The sequence below is a fragment of the Engystomops pustulosus genome, chromosome 4, assembly GCF_040894005.1.
Source record: "Engystomops pustulosus chromosome 4, aEngPut4.maternal, whole genome shotgun sequence".
In the NCBI taxonomy this organism is placed as follows: Eukaryota; Metazoa; Chordata; class Amphibia; order Anura; family Leptodactylidae; genus Engystomops; species Engystomops pustulosus.
Window position 1 is genome coordinate 46355975 of NC_092414.1, and position 26042 is coordinate 46382016.

The 26042-nt window shown below is 41.7% G+C and overlaps 1 protein-coding gene across 2 annotated transcripts in view; it reads right to left on the reverse strand.

The window, feature by feature from the left end:
• FSTL4 (follistatin like 4) overlaps nt 1-26042 on the reverse strand; it is a 590275-nt gene that overhangs the window by 461041 nt on the left and 103192 nt on the right. For both annotated transcript variants that reach the window (XM_072145816.1, XM_072145815.1), the window contains exon 3: nt 17610-17643. In XM_072145816.1, coding sequence (XP_072001917.1) covers nt 17610-17643 — 34 coding nt within the window. The remainder of the gene's footprint in view (nt 1-17609; nt 17644-26042) is intronic.

Genomic DNA, 26042 nt, shown 5'->3' on the forward strand with positions numbered 1-26042 from the left:
AAGTTTTCACGAGCTGCGCTTACTGCCAATAGCTTTCACTGGCAGGGCCAGGGCCAGATTAAGGTTGTTGGGGGCCCCCGGGCACAAAATCTCGTGGAGGAACCCACTGAATGTAGCATACATACACATCCTCAATCTACTTTCTGACCAGTAAAACATCCGCATACAGCCGCCAACCCCCCAGTAATACATCCGCATACAGCCGCCAACCCCCCAGTAATACATCCGCATACAGCCGCCAACCCCCCAGTAATATATCCGCATACAGCCGCCAACCCCCCAGTAATACATCCGTATACAGCCGCCAACCCCCCAGTAATACATCCGCATACAGCCGCCAACCCCCCAGTAATACATCCGCATACAGCCGCCAACCCCCCAGTAATACATCCGCATAAAGCCGCCAACCCCCCAGTAATACATCCGCATACAGCCGCCAACCTCCCAGTAATACATCCGCATACAGCCGCCAACCTCCCAGTAATACATCTATATACACTTCAGTCTCCCACCAGCCATGCAGTCCCATGCAGCATAAGCCTCAGCCACATCAGCCATGCAGACGCACAAAACATACATATCTTGTTCCAGTTGAGCTCCCCTGATACTAAGCAATCATTATGTTCTTCTGTCCTGTCAGGCTCTCACCTACACACACATGTATAACGCTGCTCCTGGGAGGTTTCTGTTCTCCACTTGCAGTCACACATGGAAGCTCACTTACTTCCTGCTTTTTCGGGAGGCCACGCCCCTTTCCGTGACATCACGGGGTCAGGTGATCTCCACACACCGAAGGATCTGTGAGAGGTCTGTGTCTCTTGTGTTTATGCTGTGAGCTGAGCATCTCCGATGTGGAGCAATGCTCTGCAGCAGCTCTACAGAGCATTGCTCCAGCCAGAGACACTCACCTCACAGCTGACTGTACAAGACTCAGGGCAGCGCTGTGCAGCCAGCCATCTCACTGCCAGCGACTGTCCCATTCTCAGGGAGCGATGTACACGGCCCCACTACATGGGAGCCGCGGGCTGCACACATACAAGAGAGGAGGAGAGGAGCGCAGCGGCACTTGCTACAGCCCCTGCGCTTTACTCTGAAGGGCTGCGCTCTACCAGCCCTCCTTCCCTCCTGCAGCTACATCCGGACTATAAGACGCACCACTGTTTTTTCCCCATTTTCTGGGGAAAAAAAGTGCATCTTATAGTCCAAAAAATACGGTATACGTCATCAATTTTTGTTTTGCAATTTCATATGTTTTTATATACTGTCAAAATATTTTTACTATTTTTTCTATAATTATAGGGGCTATTGTCTTTCCTGAACAGCATAGTGACATGCTTTATAGCATCCATTAGTGTAGAACTCATTCATTCACTCATTGAGGTATGCTCTGGGCAGATAGGAGGTTGGGAGGATATCCAACGTCACTACTAAATGCAAGTATGGCATTTTCTATTGAAATGCTATTAATTATATTTTTTGTGTAAATAATTTGACTGCAGCATAAAATACTGTACAGAAGTAGCAAGTGATATCCCTATTATTAAGCCTTTTTCCCCAGTGATAATTGCAGTATAAAGTATTGTTGCATCAAAAAAGATAGTGATGTGCATATATTTTTAAAAAATATTAAAAATTCCCTCAGAAGTTTCTAACAAAATGTTTGACAAAATATATGTATTTTCTGGTGACACACTCCCTTTAAGGGCTTTATTTTTAGTATTTGACATCAAGGTTACCCTAAGATTCTACTCAGAGCCGGCTCCGGGTTTTAGTAGGCCCCTGGGCGACAGAGCCTTAGTGGGCCCCTTTGTGGGCCTCGCTCTAGTAGCCACACTTTCCTACCCCACATAGCCACAATATAGCGCCCCTCCCCCTGTAGTCAGACTGGATCCCCCTCCCCCTGTAGTCAGACTGGATCCCTCTACCTCTGTAGTCACACTGGATCCCCCTCTCCTCCTGTAGCCACACGGGATCCCCCCTCCCCCTGTAGCCACACTGGACCCCCCCTCCCCTTGTAGTCACATTGGATCCCCCGCCCCCTGTAGCCACCCTGGATCCCCCCTCCCCCTGTAGCCACACTGGATCCCCCCTCCCCTTGTAGCCACACTGGATCTCCCCTACCCCTGTAGGCATACTGGATCTCCCCTTCCCCTGTAGGCATACTGGATCTCCCCCTACCACTGTAGCCATACTGGATCTCCCCCTACCACTGTAGCCATACTGGATCTCCCCCCTCCCCCTTTAGTCATACTGGATCCCCCCCCCCCCTCACCCTGTAACCATACTGGATCCCCCACCTCCCCCTGTAGCCACAATGTATAAATTTTTGATTATACTGAAAAAAGAAAAACACAACAGTGTGCTGAAAATATACCTATGTCATTAAAATAACTAACAAGATGTTGCATTTATTAATCCCATTGATTGAATTTCCCTCTCAAAAAGACAAATGGAGTAGGATTATGTGCCACCAAATAACATCTGCTCGAGAAAATCAAAATTAATGATAAGCAGAATGACTTCCTTTAATGGCTGATTTTGATACAGCTGTATACAACCATAAAAATGCTATTACGGGCCGCTACCAATTAAAATAGTATTGAAAGGGAAGCAGAGATTGTTCTGGAATTAAACTTTAGTACTTTTGTTTAAAGCTTAAAGCATCTCCTGGCATACAGGGAAAAACACTTTCTAAACAAAGCTATAGAATAAAAAAAAATGAATAAAACTATTTGTAGCAGATAGCTTTCAATATTCAATGAGGAGAAGGTTAGAATAGTGTTCCCTTAAGGTGTTAAAGCTCAATAGACATTTAGGGAATTAAAACCATTTAATTTTATATTTGCTCCCGTTATACTGTATACCTAAACAGTTTAAAGAACTAAAAGAAATTGCATTTTTATTGTGCAGAGAAGTTTGCCAATTGTTATAATACATAATATTTGTAATCCTTGAGTAGTGTTTAAAGGGGTATTCCAGGAATCAGCATAATTCATATACAAGTGGGCAGTCAAAATATAAGCTAATGTGTAATTAGCTGATATTAAAAAATTTGCTCCCCTTAGCAGAAAATGCTGGTGACATAGACTGTAATGAAGAATTAAAATGCTACCGGCCCTTTAATCAGTCCGTTAATTTCCTCCGCGCGGTCCGTCGCAGAAAAGAAGATGGCCGCTGGTCACATGTCCACATCACATGTCCTGTACCTGCCTGGGCAGGGTCATGTGATCACCACTACGTTTGGCTGTAGTCGGTTGGTTGCAGTGCATCCAGTATGGCCAGTGTTGTTGTGAGACGTCATCTCAGTGAGGTAATGTGCACTGATGGCAGTTACACATCATCACTATGGTAACAGAGCAAGAAAACCTGTTACATCATCACTGGAAGCAGAGCAAAAGAGGGAGGAGGAGTTACTGAGAACTAAAGGATCATGGAACTTGTAGTTTCCAGTGGCGGCCATCTTAGTGATAACTCCACCTACTTTAGAGAGGCCATAAATTTTGTAAATCATAAAATTACATTATTTTAGCTCCGTTTTGTGACTAATGACATTGAGTATTGTTGTATTCATTTATTTATATCATCATGGGTTTTTGTGTCAGACGTTCATATTCCCGGAATACCCCTTTAAGTACAACCAGATATAAGGGCTTATTTACTAAGGTCCGCGGCAGCACTTTCATCCGATTTTCAGAGGTTTTCGGGTTTAGCACCGCTGGGACAGGTATTTAACTGGGGATTGTGTTGCACGCAATCAGATTGTAGAACAGCTGCGCTGGCTTTCATGCTACAGAAATAGGGGGCGTGCCTTGTGACGATCCGACTGATTCGGACTGAGCATGGGATTTAACTTTAAAATTGTGTTGCCAGCCCAAGCACTTACATGTACCAAGAAGAAGAAGTTGAACTCTGGCGGACCTGAGCAGGGAAGCGACACATCCAGGATATCGGGTGCACGATCTTAGTGAACCATAGCACAGTGCATGATTGTTGGACTGTGAGCTCCGGAGACCGGGTAAGTATATGTGCCCCATAATCCACAAAGCTGTGGATTCTGATTATTATCAAAACTGCTTTCAATTAAACACAAAAGATACATTTTGACTCCATTTTTTTGGATGAAAGAAATAATGTTCTCAAAAATGTCTTCAAAAATGTAATGTGATACAAAAGATGAGATAAGTCAGGTTTAGATAATTCAGATGAGTATCACTTCAGGGGCTCCTATCTTTGGTTCTATGGCACCTATCTTTGCAGAATCTAGTTAAAGATAAGAATTGCATCTTTCAGATTGCATCAGGATTGTGGTTCTGAGACATATACAATTGGAGACACAGACAGAAAAAAGCTATGTCCTTTTTCATAGTAAGTTTTCCCATTTGTGTTTTTCTTAAAAGTGCAATGTGGCATTTTTGATGAAATCATTGTGTCTGGTATTTTCAATTTCATCAATAGAGAAACTAGCAACACAATACATTTTATAGTGTGCCTAGTGTAATAGCTGCCTGCTACAGCTACTCAACTAAGATGAGATCATTAGTCTCACTATTTCTCCCTATAGCTGTATCTTCTATGTCTGACAATGATTATGTGAACCAACTGATTTGCTATCTCTTTGTGAGTCTTTTTTTTCTCCTACCTCTTCTTGTCTCGTCCATCTCCCAGGGCTGATATTGACATACTAGCTAATTTCATTAGAAGACACAGTGCTCAAATTGACAATTTTTTAGTTAGTTTTGTGTTGAATTCAGAATCCTTCAAATGTATTTTTAAAGTTAGTTTCTCCTGTATGGAATCATCTGTAAGGTTTCCAAGCGACGCTGACCTCAACGGTCACTTACTATTCATCCAGACATGTCTGCTGAGACCAGGAATATGCTCAACAGTCAGTCATTTGCATAATAAATGTGATGTCAGCAATTCCACTTTGACAGGATGAGAAGCACTAGGGACCAATAGTGGCTGCTGGAGCTGCGGGGGCAAAAAGTGCTAAACAATTCCTTCATAAAGGGCTACCAAAAGAATATTACAGGCAGTCCCCGGGTTATGTACAAGATAGGTTCCATAGGTTTGATCTTATGTTGAATTTGTATGTCGAAACTGTAGTTCCAGACAAAATTAGTTTTTGCCCCAATGACAAGTGGAGTTTCAAAATTATTTGCTGAAAATCCTTGATAATCAAGGATTATCAATAAACCTTCATTACAGACAATTTACAGCTGATCATTGCAGTTTGGGTCTATAGTAAAGCATTCAGAGAGCTTCACCAAAGGTCACAGTGGGCAGAGGGGTCTATCTTTAACAAGGGGTCATCTGTAAGTTGGGTGTCCTTAAGTAGGGTCCCCCTGTATTTCTATTAGTAATTCGCATTGGATAATAACCTCCTGATCCACTGTTGCCAAAAAAAAGTTGCTGGACTTTTTCACAGTCTCCTTTTTATATCTTTTGTATAGGAGAAATTGATTTCTTATGACTTGTTTGATTTGATAATGAGAAAAAAATGTTGCTTACATTGGATAAGTGGAATCTGGTCAAGCAAGTTCTTTTCCAAGAGAATGGAAATCACTTGTTCCATAGCCAGCAGTTGAACTGTACAAAAATAGTCTGGAGGAGGAGGGATTTGAACTCATGTCAATATCCCTGATTTATTAAATCCATGATAGGAGATGAAATAACTTTTTCCACAAGTTGAGGAGCTTTTCCAGTCAGACTCCCTGTCTGTCATTTCCTTTTGTTTCTTCTTCTCTAAAGCTTTTTTCTGATTCCATCTCTATGCCAAGCTCATCCCCTTTGCACAGTACTTCCACCAATTAGATTTTAGACCTTGCGTCTTATGACCAGGTTCTCATCAATGTGAAACTCCCTGCTGCAATACATAAAGCATAAGCCCATGCCGATAACTTCATCAGATCCACATCAGATCGAGTTATCTACTCGAAGATTTGTTGGTGATACAGATGATGATACAATGTGGGTTTGCTTCTTCTGGGTTTGCTTCCAATCAAGAAAATATATCACCGGGGACGGCGGTGAAAATAGAAAGAAATAAGGTGTGGAAAAATAAGGTTTCTATGGCAAAAGCACTTTACAAGTACCATAATCACAAGTTATATCATAAAGCACCGGTATGCTTAGAAGTCAATGGGAGCAAGAATCTCTTGCCTGACAATGAAGCTAAATGCAATAAGCGTACAAGGGGTATGAAGTATGCATGAGACGACGACTACATAAAATAAACTGTATTCCCGTAGTACAGTCGCGTGCACACCGAGCACAAGACTTATCTCCTTGATGTCTTGTTATTTCTATTGTCTGTAATTGTACTAATAAATGAATTTTGTTTATTTAATGTGATCCCTTGTACACATCCAACTTTTTCTGTTTTTGGTTGTTGCATTACTTGTTGGGATGCGTGGATATGGTATTAATTTATAGTGTGGTGGTGCCTGCTCTCCCTTTGTTTAGTTGGTAGGTCCTCCATTGCTAAACAACTCCATTGCAGTTGTTTAGCACCTTTAGGGTGTACTTGGCTGACCCAATTCTGAATTTTAGCTGGTAGGGAATGGATGCACTTGTTTATTACAACAAGAAGCAATGTTCCTGTTGAAAATGTAGGCATATGTTGTTGGCTGAACCAGATGGATAGGTGTATAGAGGTTATTGCAGGCATGACTGTTGGGGGTACCAGAACTGACCAGAACTTTCAGGTTTGAGCCTGGTGGAACCTGAACCACTCATCCATTGTAAGAATCCTCGTCTATTACAATGGTTACATTGGGGCATATTTATCAGGCTTATTGCTAGCTTTTACGATTATTTGCCCCGATCCGCCACCTTCACGCCAGTGGGGTGTGATAACAGACACCTCTTGGTCTTTCCTCTTGGTGACAATGATTCTCCTGTCATTGTTGCACTTCTAGATCTAAAAAAATATTAGAAAGATCTCTATATCATTCATTCAAGTATTTGTACATATAAATAGATTGCCTCACATTCCTCTTTTTTTTTAAAGTTAATGACTAAATTGTCATGACAAATCCTCATAAAGCCATGCTGATTCCGTGTTATAGGTTTACTGAAGAACTCCAAAAAAAGCACATTAAACTATTTTTCCATACCAAAGGCTAATAAATTCTGACTCTGTTTTGCATATTTTGGACTTGTAGAACAAAATGTGTATGGTATAGGACAGTGGTGGCGAACCTATGGCACAGGTGTGGACACCCGGCCATCTCCCCAGCACACCAGACTGGACTCAAAGAATTTTCCTGCAGTTCCAAGCAACTTGGATGCAAATATGCTGCTTTCATTGATATTTTAAAGTGAATTACTTGGCTTCTTGGGAATGTAGTAAGAGGGGGAATGTGTAGACAGGCCCTAATTATCTTTGGAGGACCTCCTGCTGGCCCCATGATTCTCTGTGTACAGAATGACACTGGAAAGAAGCTACAATGATGCAAAGTTTCCCTCCTTTCTACTGTGTTGGTGTCCTCAGGAGGCCAGTATGATGGAACATTGTTGGAGAACATGGAGCAATAAGTTACTGCTTTAATTTTTGGTTGGCACCTCGCGAATAATGAGGGTTTAGGATTGCAGTTTGGGCACTCGGTCGCTAAAAGGTTCGCCATCACTGGTATAGGATATTTTGTGATAGTGGTGCAATAAGTTGTTAGGATAGTTATTCATTTCAAATTGTTCTCATATCAATGCATCCTTCATGACTTTTGTGATTTATAGTATAATACGTCTTGTAGACTTTCATTGTACTGCAAAATAGTCTGATTTCAATGAGTTCTGAATAAATCCAGTGTTGCTTCTATTCTATAAAACTTAATAAGATAGCCCTACATGATAGAGCCTTTAGAGTTTTCATCAAAATTGAAAACCATATTGGAAACACAGTGGGGCACATTTACTAAGGGTCCGCAGCCGCGAATCCGTCGGGTTTTTCCCGAATATTTCCGCTTTGCGCTGTATTTCACTGGATTGTGGCGCACGCGATCGATTTTTGGCGCAATCGCGCCGACTTTCGCGAGACAGAAATCGGGGGGCGTGGCCACCGGATAACCCGAAGGATTCGGAATAACCACAGAATTTAAAAAGCCATTTGTGTCGCAAGATCAAGCACTCACATACACCAGAAAAAAGCAGGTGAACTTCGGCGGACCTCGGCGCAGCAGCGACACCTTGTGAATATCGGCGCACGGACCTTAGTGAATCCCGGCAGAACCCGAATCACCGTCGGAGAACCCGCCACTGAATCGCGACTGGACCGGGTAAGTAAATGTGCCCCAGTATGTCTGAATTTGAAGAAAAGTTCTCAGTGTAGAGTAGGAAAGACTGTAGAATATGTCTCTTTTCTTATTAATAGTATTCTACTCCACTCGCAAATATGAAGCAAACCACTAGCAAACCCTATGTGTAGAGTATGAAATCAAGTATTTTAGAAGCCATATCAAGCACTGATTTTCTAGCTACTGTAGCTACTGTACATTGCATGAGAGACCCAAAATAATACAACAGCCTCTATATCAATATATAAAAAGTTACATTTCCCTTACAAACACATACTTTCATTGATTTTTTTCAATGCATGCTGAATCTTAGTTAAAGTATCAAAGACAACAATATTTGTATATGTTTTGCTTACTAGATTATGTAGAGCTTCAAGAAATCAGATTTATCCCCCAGCACTATATGTTCTCTACATAAGCCAACCACATCTTCTGTCCACTCATGAATGGTTAAGTCCTTATTAGAGATGAGCGAACATGCTCGTCCGAGCTTGATGCTCGTTCGAGCATTAGCGTACTCGAAACTGCTCGTTGCTCGGACGAATACTTCGCCCGCTCGAGAAAATGGCAGCTCCCGCCATTTTGCTTTTTGGCGGCCAGAAACAGAGCCAATCACAAGCCAGGAGACTCTGCACTCCACCCAGCATGACGTGGTACCCTTACACGTCGATAGCAGTGGTTGGCTGGCCAGATCAGGTGACCCTGGGATAGACTAGCCGCTGCCCGCGCTGCTCGGATCATTCTGTGTCTGGATGCCGCTAGGGAGAGAGCTGCTGCTGGTCAGGGAAAGCGTTAGGGTGTTCTATTAGCTTACTGTTAGGCAGGAGTGATTCTCCAAGAACCCAACAGCCCTTCTTAGGGCTACAATAACGTTCTACTTTTTTTTTTTTTATTTGCATCTAGTACCATTTTGTGAGGAATTAGCAGGGGGACTTGCTACCGGACTTGGCACACATATCCACCTCAAACACCAAAGTGGGAAAATTTAGTAGGGGTTGGATTTCAATTAGGCACAGTCTGCCATTTTTCCTTTTTTATTTTACGTTTATTTTGTTTAATAACTCAGCGTCATCTCATCTGGCATAGTAGTGTGCTTTCATACTTGGCTAGAAAATAGCCATAGGAGAATCCAAACGGCTTACGCCTACAGTAGCGTTATATATTTGATTTCTGGTTGATCTGCTGGTGGCTGTACTTGCTGCAGTGCATCTACTAGCCAATTGTGAGCAATTTGTAGTGAGACTTGCGACCGCTGTGTTTTGCGCTTAGTGACGCACATATCCATTGCAAAGACCGAAGTGGGAAAATTTAGTAGGGGTTGGATTTCAATTAGGCACAGTCTGCCATTTGTCCTTTTTTATTTTACGTTTATTTTGTTTAATAACTCAGTGTCATCTCATCTGGCATAGTAGTGTGCTTTCATACTTGGCTAGAAAATAGCCATAGCAATAGGATAGCATTGTTTGGTTTTAAAAACTCAAAAACACAAAAAAAAAAAAAAAACACAAAAAAAAGTTAAAAAAAAATTAAAGCTATAACTCTCATTTTAAAAATGTTTAACCCGAGGGCTAGGGGTAGAGGACGAGGGCGGGGACGTGGGCGTCCAACTACTGCAGGGGTCAGAGGCCGTGGTCCTGGCCGGGGTGAGACACCACCTGCTTATGAGGGAGCAGGGGAACGCCGCAGAGCTACACTCCCTAGGTTCATGTCTGAAGTTACTGGGACTCGTGGTAGAGCACTGTTGAGGCCAGAACAGTGCGAACAGGTGATGTCGTGGATTGCTGACAATGCTTCGAGCAATTTGTCCACCAGTCAGTCTTCCACGCAGTCCACCCATGTCACCGAAATCGCCACTCCTCCAGCTCCTGCACCTCAGCCTCCTCCCCCCCAGTCTGCCCCCTCCCAGGAAAATTTGGCATTTGAACCGGCATACTCTGAGGAACTGTTTTCTGGACCCTTCCCACAGTCACAAACCACTTGTCCGGTTGCTGCTGAGCAATTTTCCGATGCCCAGGTTTTCCACCAGTCACAGTCTGTGGGTGATGATGACCTTCTTGACGTAGTGGAAGTGTGTAAAGAGGTGTCCGACGATGAGGAGACACGGTTGTCAGACAGTGGGGAAGTTGTTGTCAGGGCAGGAAGTCCGAGGTGGGAGCAGACTGAGGGATCGGAGGATGATGAGGTGACAGACCCAAGCTGGGTTGAGAGGCCGGGTGAACACAGTGCTTCTGAGACGGAGGAGAGTCCTCGACCAGAACAGGTTGGAAGAGGCAGTGGTGGGGCCAGACGGAGAGGCAGGGCCAGAGCTGGTGCATCAGCGCCAAATGTGTCAACTAGTGAAGCTCCCGTGGCGAGGGCTCTTGCGGCGAGGGCTAGATCTTCAGAAGTCTGGAGGTTCTTTAAGGAAACACCGGATGACCGACGGACTGTGGTGTGCCACATTTGCCAAACCAGGATCAGCAGGGGTTCCACCACTACTAGCTTAACTACCACCAGTATGCGCAGGCATATGAATGCTAAACACCCCACTCAGTGGCAACAAGCCCGTTCACCTCCGGCCGTGCACACCACTGCTCCTTCCCCTGTGTCAGCTGATAGTCAGCCCCCTGCCCAGGACCCTGCCACAAAAACCCCATCGTCGCCTCCACGATCCTCCACAGCATCCACCAGCGTTCAGCTCTCCATACCCCAGACGCTGGAGCGGAAACGCAAATATAGTGCAACCCACCCGCACGCCCAAGCCCTTAATGTGCACATCTCCAGATTGCTTAGCCTGGAGATGCTGCCCTATAGGCTAGTAGAGACCGAGGCCTTTCGCAACCTCATGGCGGCGGCCACCCCTCGGTATTCGGTCCCCAGCCGCCACTACTTTTCCCGATGTGCCGTCCCAGCCCTGCACCAGCACGTGTCAGACAACATCACCCGTGCCCTGACCAACGCCGTTTCTGACAAGGTCCACCTGACCACGGACACGTGGATGAGTGCTGCCGGGCAGGGCCACTATATATCGCTGACGGCACATTGGGTTAACTTGGTGGAGGCTGGGACCGAGTCTGACCCTGGGGCTGGTCATATACTGCCGACGCCGAGGATTGCGGGGCCTACCTCGGTCCAGGTGTTTCAGGCCTACTATGCCTCCTCCTCCTCCCACCCCTCCTCCACCTCCTCCTCCGAACTACCATCCGTGGGCACGGCGCCATCAGTCGGTAGCTCTAGGCACAGCAGCAGTGCCGTTGCTAAGCGACAGCAGGCGGTGCTGAAACTGCTGAGCCTAGGCGATAAAAGGCACACCGCCCAAGAGCTATTACAGGGCATCACGGCGCAGACTGATCTGTGGCTGGCACCGCTGAACCTGAAGCCAGGCATGGTTGTGTGTGACAACGGCCGTAACCTGGTGGCGGCTCTGCAACTCGGCAGACTGACACATGCGCCATGCCTGGCCCATGTGTTAAATCTGATAGTTCAGCGTTTCCTCAAGACATACCCCAATCTGTCAGATTTGCTCACGAAGGTGCGCCGCATCTGTGCGCATTTCAGGAAGTCCAGCAAAGATGCTGCCACTCTCAGGGCAGCGCAGCGCCGCCTCCAACTGCCCGCTCACCGACTGTTGTGCGACGTGCCCACGAGGTGGAATTCAACACTGACCATGTTATCCAGAGTTTACCAGCAGCGCCGAGCCATTGTAGACTGCCAGATGTCAACTTCCACCAGAACTCGTAGTCAGGTCAGTCAGCTTCCTCAAGTCTACAATGAGGAGTGGACGTGGATGTCTGATATCTGTCAGGTGCTGAGTAACTTTGAGGAGTCAACACAGATGGTCAGTGGCGATGCCGCCATCATCAGCCTCACCATCCCGCTGCTTGGCCTGTTGAAAAACTCTCTGATCAGCATGAAGTCGGAAGCTTTGCGCTCGTCACAAGAGACGGGGGAAGAAGATTCCCTTGTTGATAGCCAAAGCACCCTTAGGTCTGTTTCTCAGCGCATATCGGAGGAGGTGGAGGAGGATGAGGAGGAAGAGGAGGAGAATGTTGGCGAGACACAAGAGGGGACCATTGTTGAGTCCTTCACTGTTCAGCGTGTATGGGCAGAAGAAGAGGAGTTGGAGGAGTTGGAGGAGGAGGAAATGGACAGTCAGGCCAGTGAGGGGAGTGAATTCTTACGCGTTGGTACTCTGGCGCATATGGCAGATTTCATGCTAGGCTGCCTATCCCGTGACCCTCGCGTTCAAAGAATTTATTCCAGCACCGATTACTGGGTGTTCACTCTCCTGGACCCACGGTACAAGCAAAATCTTTCCACTCTCATCCCTGCAGAGGAAAGGAGTGTGAGAATGCATGAATACCAGCAGGCCCTGGTTCACAAGCTGAAACAGTATTTCCCTTCTGACAGCGCTAGCGGCAGAGTGCGTAGTTCTGCGGGACAAGTAGCGAGGGAGAGTAGGCGAGCAGGCAGCTTGTCCAGCACTGGCAAGGGTACGCTTTACAAGGCTTTTGCCAGCTTTATGTCACCCCAGCAAGACACTGTCACCTGTCCCCAGTCTCGGCAGAGTAGGGCTGATCTTTACAGAAAGATGGTGAGGGAGTACGTAGCTGACCATACCATCGTCCTAAATGATCACACAGCTCCCTACAACTACTGGGTTTCAAAGCTGGACATGTGGCACGAACTGGCGCTGTACGCCTTGGAGGTTCTTGCCTGCCCTGCCGCTAGCGTCTTGTCCGAGCGGGTTTTCAGTGCAGCTGGTGGCATCATCACCGATAAGCGTACACGCCTGTCGACTGACAGCGCTGACAGGCTGACGCTTATTAAGATGAATAAAGCCTGGATTTCTCATAATTTCCAATCTCCACCAGGTGAAGGAAGCTCAACCTGAATAATTTATCCACTCCTCCTCCTCCTCATTTTCTTCCTTCTCCTCCTCTTTGTACAGTAAAGCAGAGGAAACTGGCTATTTTTTGACAGGGCCCACTGGCTCTAGCTATAGTACTTTATGCATTTAATTTTTCTGGAGGGCCACCGACCCGGTCCTCTGTTTTAAACAATTTTTGGGAGTGCCACATACAGGCACTCAATCTATTCAATTTTTCTGGAGGGCCACCTACCTGCTCCTCTGGTTTGAAAAATTTTTGGGACTGCCACATACAGGCACTATCCAAATTAAATTGTCTCCATAGCAGCCTCCACACGTTGTCTCCATTGCTACCTCCAAAAGTCGTCCATATAGCTGCCTCCATACATCGTCCCTTTATCAAACGAGGTGTGTCAGGCAGAAATTTGGGTTGTTTTCATGGATTCCACATCAAAGTTGTTAACTTTGTCGCCACCCAGCTGTGTTATCCACAAAATATACTAATAAACTTTTATCATTTACCAATATTATTTCAGCGCTTCTTGCGCATCTGTTTACATTCCCCTCATCCGCCATATCCCAAACTTATAAGAACGCTACTACACTTGATCTTATACAAAAGGTTCTTAGAAGTGCTGTTTGGGGAGTAGCCTAGAGACAGGGGCTTGGATTGGCGAAAGCTCGCCTGGCTGCGGAGCGCCAGCTCCATCCCAAGATCCAACTAACATAGTTTTAACTGCAGCACCTTTAATCTACTACTAGTTCACTGCCTCCATAATAATAATAATAATCTTTATTTATATAGCGCCATCATATTCCGTAGCGCTTTACAAATCATAGGAAACAAATACAAATGTAATGTAACAGAGCACAACATTTGTATGGAACAACAGGAGTGAGGTCCCTGCTCGCCAGAGCTTACGGTTTATGAAGATGATGGGGTAACACGAGGTAAAAGAATATTTAATGGTCAAGCCATTCTTCTTAGGGAATAGAACAAAATATAATAAATGGAATTGCTGTTGCTTGAACCACTCAGCCGTCATCTTATATACCAGGTCCAGGGTGAATGGGACTGTAGAGAAGTCTGGTGCCAGTTGGTTGCTGGATAACAGATGGGAGGACGACACAGGACGGGTTAGTAGAAGAGTTAAAACTTCATGCAGTTAATGAGTGTTATAGGCTTGCCTAAAGAAATGGGTTTTAAGAGCACGTTTGAAACTTTGGAGGTTAGGTATTAGTCTGATAGTCCAGGGCAGAGCATTCCATAGAATTGGTGCAGCTCTAGAGAAGTCTTGGAGACGCGAGTGGGAGGTCCGCACTAGGGTAGAGGTTAATCTAAGATCACTGGCGGATCTAAGAGCACGGGTTGGGCGATAGACTGAGATAAGAGAGGAGAGGTAGGGGGGTGCAGCATTATACAGAGCTTTATGGATGAGGGTTATTATTTTAAACTATTCGAAAGGAGACTGGCAGCCAGTGCAGCTACTGGCATGAACTGTAAGCATACATCGTCCCCTTATCAAACGAGCTGTGTCAGGCAGAATTTTGGGTTGTTTTCATGGCTTCCACAACAAACTTGTTAACTTTGTCGCCACCCTGCTGTGTAATCCACAAAAAATACTGGCAAACTTTTATCATTTACCGATATTATTTCAGCGCTTCTTGCGCATCTGTTTACATTCCCCTCACCCGCCATATCCTAAACTTATAAGAACGCTACTACACTTGATCTTATACAAAAGGTTCTTAGAAGTGCTGTTTGGGGAGTAGCCTAGAGACAGGGGCTTGGATTGGCGAAAGCTCGCCTGGCAGCAGAGCGCCAGCTCCATGCCAAGATCCAACTAACATAGTTTTAACTGCAGCACCTTTAATCTACTACTAGTTCACTGCCTCCATACATGGTCCCCTTATCAAACGAGCTGTGTCAGGCAGAATTTTGTGGTCCCCTTATCAAACGAGCTGTGTCAGGCAGAATTTTGTGTCAGGCATTAACCACAAATAGAAAGAGATGGTCTGCGTCTAGGTACAGGCAAACCCTCACCACCTGCAACAGTGTTTCTGAGACAGAGAGATCTATAAGTTTATTTTATTCACTGAGTTATACTATTTTTTATATGCCTTATCCTGAAACAACACCAGTAAGTATGGGTAATAATCCATCTGAATAACAAGAAAAGGATGACAACACGCTTGGGGAGGAATAATAGAGTAGAAAACTCATTTACCAAGAAAGATCCTGTGCAGAGGATCCAGCCTACAGTGCTAAAAGAAAGTATATGGAGAGGACCAGGTAACAGCTCAGCAGATCTGGTCTACAGAGACCTCTCTGAATTCTGGGCTTTTAACCCTAAACATACCAGGAAGTGTATAAATCACGAGCCAGATCCTTCTGGAAATGGCAGTAGCAGTAGCTTTTCCCTACCCATTTCTATTCGCAAAAAAACCCATCAGTTTACCCATAACACCTTAAGAATTAATACATAGTTCTCTTTCTAATCTCTAATGCAATAAATCTAAGATCATATCAATGTCAGGAGGATCAAGGTCTACATCAGTTTCTTGGTTAAAGTCTTAGAAGGCCTTCCATTCTCTGAAGTTTGCATGAGATATTGCAATGCTCCTGCTCTTGTCTAGGATGGATATTATTACTCTGGATAATCCTTTTTGGCCAGGATCAACCTCTTCAATGGCATGGTTATCACATGGAACACTTCTTTGTTGAGGCACCATTAGTTGCTTCATGCTTAAAAAAATCATCTCTTACACTTTCCTTCCGTGAAATGTGTACCACAGACATAGAAACCATATTTTCTTCATTTAGAATATCTGGAAAGTTATTCTAAGCAGACAAAGTCATGGTGCTGTCCGACATGAAAAGGAGTAATTCAGCTCATTTGGGATATTGAGCTTTGAGATATCCACTGATTAGGTCCTCAATATTTGATTGAGGGGGTGCACACTCCAGGCATCCCAGTTGATGTAAGCTGTTAGCTGATGTTAGTAGCTGTTAGCTCAGCAGCTAATGAATAAAGAAAGGAACAGGAGGCAGATGGCTCTATTCGCTGTGTTTGATGGAATCTAAAGCCCAAATAAGTCACTTTTTAAAAAGTTTAATTATTTGAACTAATGAAAAAAAATGTTGAGAAAAAAAAAGTGTTAAGATGTTGAATTGTAATAAATGGTATAGTATAATATTGATACCATTACAGTTATCTTGATGTTTTAAACATTAAATGGGACAACAAAAGGAAAATTACCCTTTGTATGATCTGTAAAACAATAGATGAGGTCCACAAATATGTAGCTGAATTGCAAAGCGAACAATGGCTTTTCATTACCATGTTACCAATATTTTTTAGCATCCAAAATGCTGTTTCTACCTCAAAGTCTCTTTGCTGTAAGAAACTAAACCTAGGGTTCTATGGTGCCCTAAACTCAATTTAAACCACAGGTATACTCATAATGTACCATTAAAACATGAAATACTTCTAAAAACCAATATACAGGCAATCCCCAACTTAAAGGAAACCTACCACTTGAAGTGGCAGGTATAAGGGGGAACTACCGAGCACCAGCTCAGGGTGAGCTGGTGCCGGAGTTTAGTTTTGTTAGTGTCTCATTCACTTCCTATGTTGCCGTGTGCACGGTCGCGCGCATGGTGCGCCGAGCGCGTACCTCCCTGCGCCGAAGCAGCTTCGGCCATAAAGTTTAAAAAGTGTTTTAAACCGCGATACTGCGGTTTAAAACACTAACAAAACTAAGCTCCGGCACCAGCTCACCCTGAGCTGGTGCTCGGTAGTTCCCCCTTATACCTGCCACTTCAAGTGGTAGGTTTCCTTTAAGAACACCTGACTCACAGACCACTCATGGTTACATAAGAACCTCTCTGCTCATTGTGACTAGTGGTGATGATTTTTGGACGTCTGGTAATTTACTGAACTTGAATTCAAGTCCGCAATAATCAACTGTAAGGGGTCAAAAACTAATTTGGCTGTGGTTATACTTACTAAATATACCTTTACTGGTTAACATACAAATTCAAATTAACTACAAACCCACAGAACCAATCTTGTACATAACCTGGGCACTGTCTGCATATCTACAAAGATATGTATAATAACGTCTTGGAATACTGTGTACCACTACTCTATACATCACAAGCATAGCAGGATTAATATAAAGCAAATCTTTTTCAGTAGAAATGGATTTATAGTCTGCACTTGGAATCCTAGCAATATTTACGAGCTTTTTGAACAGTAATCATTACAAAACAAGCTTTTATGGATAAAAAGTTACAGTCAAAAGAGTTTTGTCAAATTATTGAGAAAAATAGCATTCAAGAAATGTCTCACTTTTCTTTCAATTGCAAAGCTGACATACATGCTAAAGCCACTTTTAGAAGACAAAACAGTGTGTTTTGAAGACCATATTGTTTTTAGCATAAAGTACATAGCATTGCCTACCTTGTCTCCTTGTCAGTTGAAAGTGCCTATGTGCCTGGAGGGTTAAAAGAGAAAAGTAAATTTAGATATATGACAAATCTTTCCAAATGTTAATATTGTAAATGTAACACATTTAAATCATATATCCATGCATTTAAGAAAGGAAGCTTAGAAGGAGAAAACACTCAAACACGAAAGAAAATAAAAGTTACATAGAAACATAACCTACCAAAGGTCATGAAATCAAGGCAATTTGACAAATGTAACAGACTTACCCTGGCAGGGTCACTGAATATTTGATTTCATCTGAGTTTATGTCTACCACTATTGATGTAGTTGTCAATGTTATTGCTAAACTCTCATAACTTTTGATCTGCAGTTAAATGAAACTGCTAATGCAGCTAAAATAATTTTCTTTTTAGACCTTGACACATTATTTTGACAACTTATTGTAAAATCTCACAGTTAAAGTTGTAGGAACTGTGTAAGTTGCCTTCAGCAAGTAGTAATTGTGTCTATCAAGCTTGAACTAATGTAAATCAACAGTCGTTTGAGAGTCAACCGACTGTTAATTAGCAACAGAGATCCAACCATTCATGAGCGACATTGGGGCACATTTACTAAGAACAGTGCAAACTGCACTAAATGCAGACTGCCTGTGTAGTGTGCAGGGTGCGCCAGATTCAGGATTTCTGGTGCACGTTTTTCATGAATCTGGTGCTCATTGACCTACCGCGACAGAGTGTACCAACTTTTTTTTTGTACACCTGTACATAGGGCTTGCAAAACAATTCTGGCAGGATTTGCATGTTTAATCACGGTCCAACTGAGCACTTAAACGCCCCCTAAGACAAGTGCAGCTGTGCCAGGAAAAGGTCGCACGTGAAACAATTGTGCCACAGGCATTTCTTAAATACCTATGCAATACCTATGTTGGTGCACCCTGTCGGGCAGTGCAGGGAGCGCCAGATTAATGATAGATGAGCACCAGAAATCCTGAATCTGGTGCACCCTGCACTATAGTTTAGTGCATTTAGTGCAGTTTGCCCTGTTCTCAGCAGATGTGCCTCAATATTTTTGATGAAATGGCAGGAGGAGACAGTGAGGAGTGTGCAATAGACTGTGAAGCTGTAGCCTGGAGGGGCTCTGGTGACGCCCCCGAGGCACTTCTTGCTCATTTACATAAGTGATGCTGATTTGTGAACACTTTGAGCATAGCATTCCATTCATAGGGAATATATACAATCAAGATAATTTGCCTTTCTAACTGGAATTTACATTGTCTTTTTAAGTTGTGGCTAAGCTACAAGTTACATATATATGAATTATAAGCAACTATCAAGAACCAGCATTGCAAGCATGTTCTGTCAAAGGGCATCTCTACAGACAAATCCATTATCTTTGTTACCTTGAGTTGAAGCTAAAAGAAGGCTTTAATCTACCCCCCTGCTCAGTGGGAACATATTTTGTAGTTGTTGTGAATAGAGCTGTTGCCATACATTGTTGGTCATCATGTATTTATAAGCTTTATTAAATGGGCTGCATCAGGTCTTAAACAATAGTCAATGCAGTTTAATGGCTGCATGTAAATGTATATCACCTGTAAAGTTGTGGTGTTTTTAAAATAATTTATAGGGTTTCAGTAAAACTAAGCATAAAAGCATACACACTGGATAAAAATAGCAGTAATAAAATTTCTCTTTATGCTGAAAACACATAATGAAGAACTTCCATGTGTAAAGGTGCTTTACAAGGACCCACGGGCTTTATATTCCATGTACATGCACTGAGGACAATATGTGAAATGACCTTCAGCTCCATACAACAGCAGAAGGTAACGGTACAAAGCAAGGATACTATTAGGGAAATGTTGTTAGCTTCCTTCTTTTTCTCTTTGTCTCTCGCAACATGATAATGAGGCAGAAAGGGAAAGATATATAGATATAGCATGTGGTCATAAGGCACAGATGCCCATTGCTGACAGTGCTAAAGCTTAACTGCATCATATGGGTATAGCACTTATTACAGCTGTCTAATGTCAGCACAGCAGTATCCCAGCTGCATTACCTGAGAAGAGACAGTGTGCAGCTGTTAAATCATATGTGAACAACAACCACACAGCAGCCTAACCCATATAAAGCAAGGGAGAGACCTGTATGATGCAATTAATATAGGCATGGTGCATTGAAGAGATTGCTTTACTGTATATAACATGGAAATACAAAGGTAGATTTAATTGCAGCTAACAGGTCGAGAGTGGGCACATGATTGTTCATACTAAGCATATTACAGTGGATTTTTCTAAAACCGACTTATACATTAAAATACACCAAGTTTACTATCACCCACATTTGGTAGACTAGTGTGAAATAAGATTATCTTAAAAATTATAATGAAGTATAAAGATCACAATGTCCTCCTGGCCATGCACAGTGCCAAAAAGATCATATGGCATCTTAGAGCTTTTTTTTTATCTAGTTTAAGCTGAAAATTTGGTACAGGCCTCATTTTCCTCATTTGCCTGTTTTTACCACCAATTACCACCAACTTTTCTAAAATATGACAAGAACCTAGTAAGAGGTGGCAAGTGACCAGACAGATTTAAAGTACTTTACCACGGAAACAAGCATAAAATTTACTGCACATCAATGGCTGAAGCAGATCTAATCAAGTAGCTTAAAGACAGAAAAAGATACAATAAGAGCCTGTGCTCTGTGCTCCAAAACTGTTAGGCTACATTCACACGAACGTATGGGGGACGTATATACGGCCGACGTATATACGGCCGATATACGTCCCCCATACACTCCTATGGGCGCACGGCACCCTACGGGAGCGGTACGGTGCCGCACACGTGCGGCACCGTACCGTTCCGTACCCGGGAGAAAGATAGGACCTGTCCTATCTTTCCCCGTAATACGGCGCCGTGCGCCATAGGTTGCTATGGAGAGGGGCGGGGGTGAGCTGCGCTCACCTCCTCCTCCTCTCCCCGTACACTGCCGTTGCCCGCTACGGTACGGTACGGGCGGGCAACGGCAGTGTGAATATAGCCTTAGAGGGTTCTCCACTTTCTGCAACTAATCTGTACTGTTTGTATAAAGAGTTATACAATTTTCCCATATACTTCGTGTGCCTAGTTTTCTAGATCTCTGCTTCCTGTCATTTCACAGGAAGGTTTGATGTTTACTTCCTGCCCATGGTCATGTGATATCACACAGTTGCACAGTTAGAGTAACAGAGAGTAATTAGAGCTGCAAGATATAACAATTGATGCATCTCTGTGACATCACATGACCAGAGACCATTTTCAATCCACAGGAAGTAAACCACAATGTTTCCTATAAAATGAAAGTCAACAAAGGCAATATCAGTTATTTGCTGAAAATGGATAACCCCTTTAATAACCATAGTATAAGACATTTTAGCATGTTTATAACAGAAAATTAATTTCTTGTGCCTTTCTATTTATTTCCCAATGTGACTTATAGCTGCTTTTCAGATCATTTTATATTGCCATTTTTAGTTTTAAAAGTACCACTGTATATAGGATAAGGGTTCCCATACATAGTATGATAACAGATTAGGTAAACACTAGTTCGCTTGTTTCTTTCATTCAAGGAAACAAAGGCTGTGCCTAGATATAACAGGAAATCTACCATAAAAAATCGATTTGGTAAGAGTGCGGTCTGCAACCCTATTGATAGTCTTGAGTCTGGGGATCCAGCCCCACCATTTATTATATGTTAAAGACTTTGCACAACTGGATTGTGATGCAACACAATTTATTGTTTCAGTGTTTAAAGGATGTTTCAGCCCTCTGGGTTGTGGTTGGATCTGGCATCATGGAGGGTGCACAGGAAGGGTCGCTACTAAATGCTAAAACAATACATTTTGTTGCATCAAAACCAAGTTGTGCAAAGTCTTTAACGTATAATACATTCAAAATCAAGCATGATAAACCAGGGGCTCTTACTCATAGATCCAGGCCATGAATGACAAATATACAAAGATAACTGCCCTTGTGATGCCTGGATCTATGAGTAATTCTAATATGATAGAATTATGTAGGACATGGCATTCTCATGTACTGACATTTCACTCTCACCTTCTCTTTTGTATATTTATGTGTATATGTTGTGGAGAATATGTTGAGATAACTACTGACAGTAATCTGATCATTTAACCTTTGTACACAGACATAATTCTTTTCTTGCATCCAGAGTTGATTGGACATCGGGAGGAACTACATTACTACAGCTCACTGACCATAATGAGTAAATGAGTGCTTGGAGAATATGGCAAAGGTGAAAAATGACTTGTCAGCAAAATCATTCCATGCACTGTAGCGTTCTCAATCTCCACCTCCTACACATCTCCAGCCAACAGCAATTACTTAGAAAACACAATTCAATAAATGAAAATATGCAGAGTCATTTTTAAAACTATTTTCCATATGGCTTAGATATCATAATAATTATTAACGTTTAATGCAACAGCTTCAGTAGTGGTTTATAAATAAATTGTTATAGTGGTCAAAGCTTTGTTATATAGAAAAGCATTAAAAATGAATAGACATTTATATAGCTACCTATTTCAATTCTGGGGTCTAAAGTAGTTATATTTGTAATATACATGCCTCTCTACTGCTTTGTCCATGTATTTGGTAGAGTACTAGCTCACTTTCTTTGAATTAGAAATGGAAAAGACAAGACAAAAATGACAAGGGATGCAATTTTTGTCTCTGTGTTTTCTTTTCATTATTATTGAATTACACTTAGTTGTTAAAAAAGTAAATTCACAAAAGGTTTAACTTGGAGAAAGGCTTCAATATCTTTAATTTCTTTTACATACTCTATGCAACACCATGACACATCCTCTGGCACGATCCTAATGTGACTTAACATCCCTGTGAGCGTTTGTCATTCATCGCACAAGAATCTGCACCCTGCTGGAGTGCCGACATGTAATGCTCAAGGAAAAGTGAAGTGATGCATACTAAATATAAAGATTGAAGATAGATTTTTTAAAAATGTTTAGCTAATATGTTAGATGACAATATTAACATATAAGAGAACTGTAGCTTTTTTTACGGTCATTCCCTTCAGTTTGCAAAGACTATATACTGTTTTATACTGTTGTAATGCTCCTTATCACAGACTTAAAAAAGTCTTACAAATATGTCATTAAGACTCCTAATATTGTGTGGTTCCACTTTGTGACAACTTTGACTCATCAGGGCATTTACCCTCTATGGCCCTAAGATGATCTGAGCTATATGACACCAAGACACAAACACAAAATGATTTCAGTACATTCAGTACATCCCAAACATGACAAACATGACAAATCTTAGCTTTCAGGGATCAACTCAACACTCAATGCTCAATACTATCTCATGTTCCTTAATCAATTCCTGAAGAGCTTTTTCAATGTGGCCAGTTGCATGTTCCTCATAAATTAAATCCCTACCATTAGGTTAAAGGGGATCTTTCGTCTAGGTATTTAGGACATAGCCATGCAGAGGGTGTCATGGGGTGGGTCTCACACCTATTTTGAAAATAGATTGATTTTATTGACCCACTCCTGCTTTATTCAAGAAGATCGGAATGAGGAGACCAATTCTCATTATCATTATAGCTGCATGTTCAAGATGTGGGACCTATACCTAGCGGTTGTTTATGACATATCCTTTTCATAAATACAGTACAGTACAGTAGAAGTATGTATCATGAGGTTCTACAGCAGTTTGCTTTATGATGTTATGCAGCAGCTGATGTGTATAATAGCATGTTCAGCAGCTTAAGTATACAGGCAGTCCCCGGGTTACATACAAGATAGGGTCTGTAGGTTTGTTCTTAAGTTGAATTTGTATGTAAGTCGGAACTGTATACTTTATCATTGTAATCCCAGACAGAACTTTTTTGGTCTCTGTGACAATTGGATTTTAAAAATGTTGGGTTGTCATAAGAATCAATATTAATAATAAAGCTTCATTACAGACACCTATGATAACTGTTTATAGCTGATTATTGTAGCCTGGGACTAATGTACAATAAATTACCAAAATCCAGAGGTCCGTTTGTAACTAGGGGTCGTATGTAAGTCGAGTATTCTTAAGTAGGGGACCGCCTGTATATTAAGCATAGTATGTAAATTATTAATATTGTTATCATTATGTGATAGGGGGTCATTTTCTGAAACCCACACAACCTTGGAAGTGCTCTCTTCCCTATCCCAGTGGCTCCGAACATATAGTTTCAATGCAGTGTTCAGAGTTCATCATCTGCTTAGTCTCATAGAATATAGAAAGTCATCATTATAAATCTGTCCCGGCCCTTAATAGGTTAGTGGTTAGTTTGAATGCCTAAACCTTTTTACAGCAGGCTTTTACCAGAGAAATGACTTCAAGTTTGAACAACTACCGTTGTCTATTTACAATTGCTTCATTGGAGTTAAATTTGCATATAAGAAAGCAGTCAAAAATCTCTGGTAAATCTTAATTTTGATAAATTATTTAGTGGCTTTGGTATAAAGTAAAGCAACATTGTAATATATTAGAAATTTCAAGTCTAGTGATAAGAATGTAATGCAATTTTTTTGAATACAGTGTACACGGAATGTAAAATTATCTGTCCAGTGATAAACTGTATATATAATGAAATTGCATCCTCTTGATGATAAGTATGTTCTGGTATACTATTTCTACTGTTTCTACTGCACACACTGCCAGGAACTTGCATTTTACTTCATGTCCTTGTTCTTTTCCTATCACACCTCAAATATGTAATTAATTTCATACTATCACGCCACTGATGTGCTGAAATCATGGCAATGTCCTTTGTAGGTCTCCTCTAAATGAAGAGAAAATGCTTTATCTGTTAAGTATCCCATTCTGTTCTAATTTCCAGCTCTAGAATTATTTACCAATAAATATTATACAGCTCTTATTTTATTTTTATTGATAATAACACAAAGAAGATTTTTTTCAAACAAAATTTTCAATGTTGCCCAAAGCAAACAAGCATAGCACAGAATGAAGAAATCATAGTAGTGCTATAGGGGACGTAAAGCCGGAGGCCAAATGGGCTCTTATAATGCCCTCTAAGTACTTATCCCGCATTTACATAACTGTAAAATCAATTTTAGTGATATATTTAAGTTCAGTGCATTGAAAAAAAATTGTTTTAATTTTCTGTGACTAACTTAAAATAAAAATTGCTGTAAAAATTTTATTTATTAAATAGCAATCATTGTTTTGTAGCCCAACAATCAGTTTGATTAAAGGAAATCTACCATCAGGAATCTTCTTACTTAGTACATCTTGACAGTTGATTCCCCAAATATGCCTCTTGCCTAAACAGTTTTTAATAATACATAAAGCGTCCATAAGTGTGTTTAAATTTTATGCTAAATACCTGTAGGGATGCATGCGCAAGCAGCATGGAGGCACAGGGGAGTGGAGTAACCTTAGCTCCAGAACTCAGAGAGGCTATTCCACACCCAGAGTAGCATCTACAGGTAATTAGAATAATTAAAACCACACAGGGTACATTTTAAAAATGAATAAAACATGTTTAGGGAACATATTTGGGGAATCTACTGTCATGATCTATAAAATCAGTAAATTCCTGACAGTAGATTTCCTTTATTATTATATGAAGGTATTACTTTTTTTCTTACCAATGTATTATTGAAGTTAAGGGACGCATACAGATGTGACTCACACTTATTCCAGATAACATGACAGATTATTTTATAACAAGAGCAAGAAACTCAAGGTCAAGTGTAAAATCTATTTTATTTTATTCCATTTCAACAGATGAAATCATTGAAGTCATTTATTTTTTTTTTCCCCTCCAAATGTGTTTCTACATGTATGCATCACTTCATTGCTCAGCGGGATCATCCTCACTGGTTTATGAAGCATTTAGCAAAGGGAAGAAGACAAGTAAAATACTACTGTATATAAAAGTGGAAAAAGGAGTAAAAATCTTTTACGATTTAATAGAGAAAGCTATTCATTTGTGGCTTAATTTATCCAGCCATTTTTTCTTTTACTTTCCAAAGGTAATGGTGATTCACTCCTGCATGATGATTTCATATGGATGATAAAACTGGGAATCAGTTTTACATGCAATAGAAAAATTCAAGTGTTATACAAAAATGAACTATTAAATTACCAAATTGTAAATATATTAAAGTTCCAGATGCTGTTGGGAATATATGAGTTTTCTATAGTGTGATGAAGTACTGCTTCAACAATAATCCATGAAGTTTAGTCTTGATCATCAATTGCATGTATTATCGATGGAAGAATATAATTTGAACCCATGTATTTTTACCTGTATTTTTTATTGTATTTTATAACAAATACAGTTCTTATTTATGGTCTGATTTGATGATGAAGTATTTCCTTTGTTCTTTTACATCATTTTACATCAACTTACATTTAAT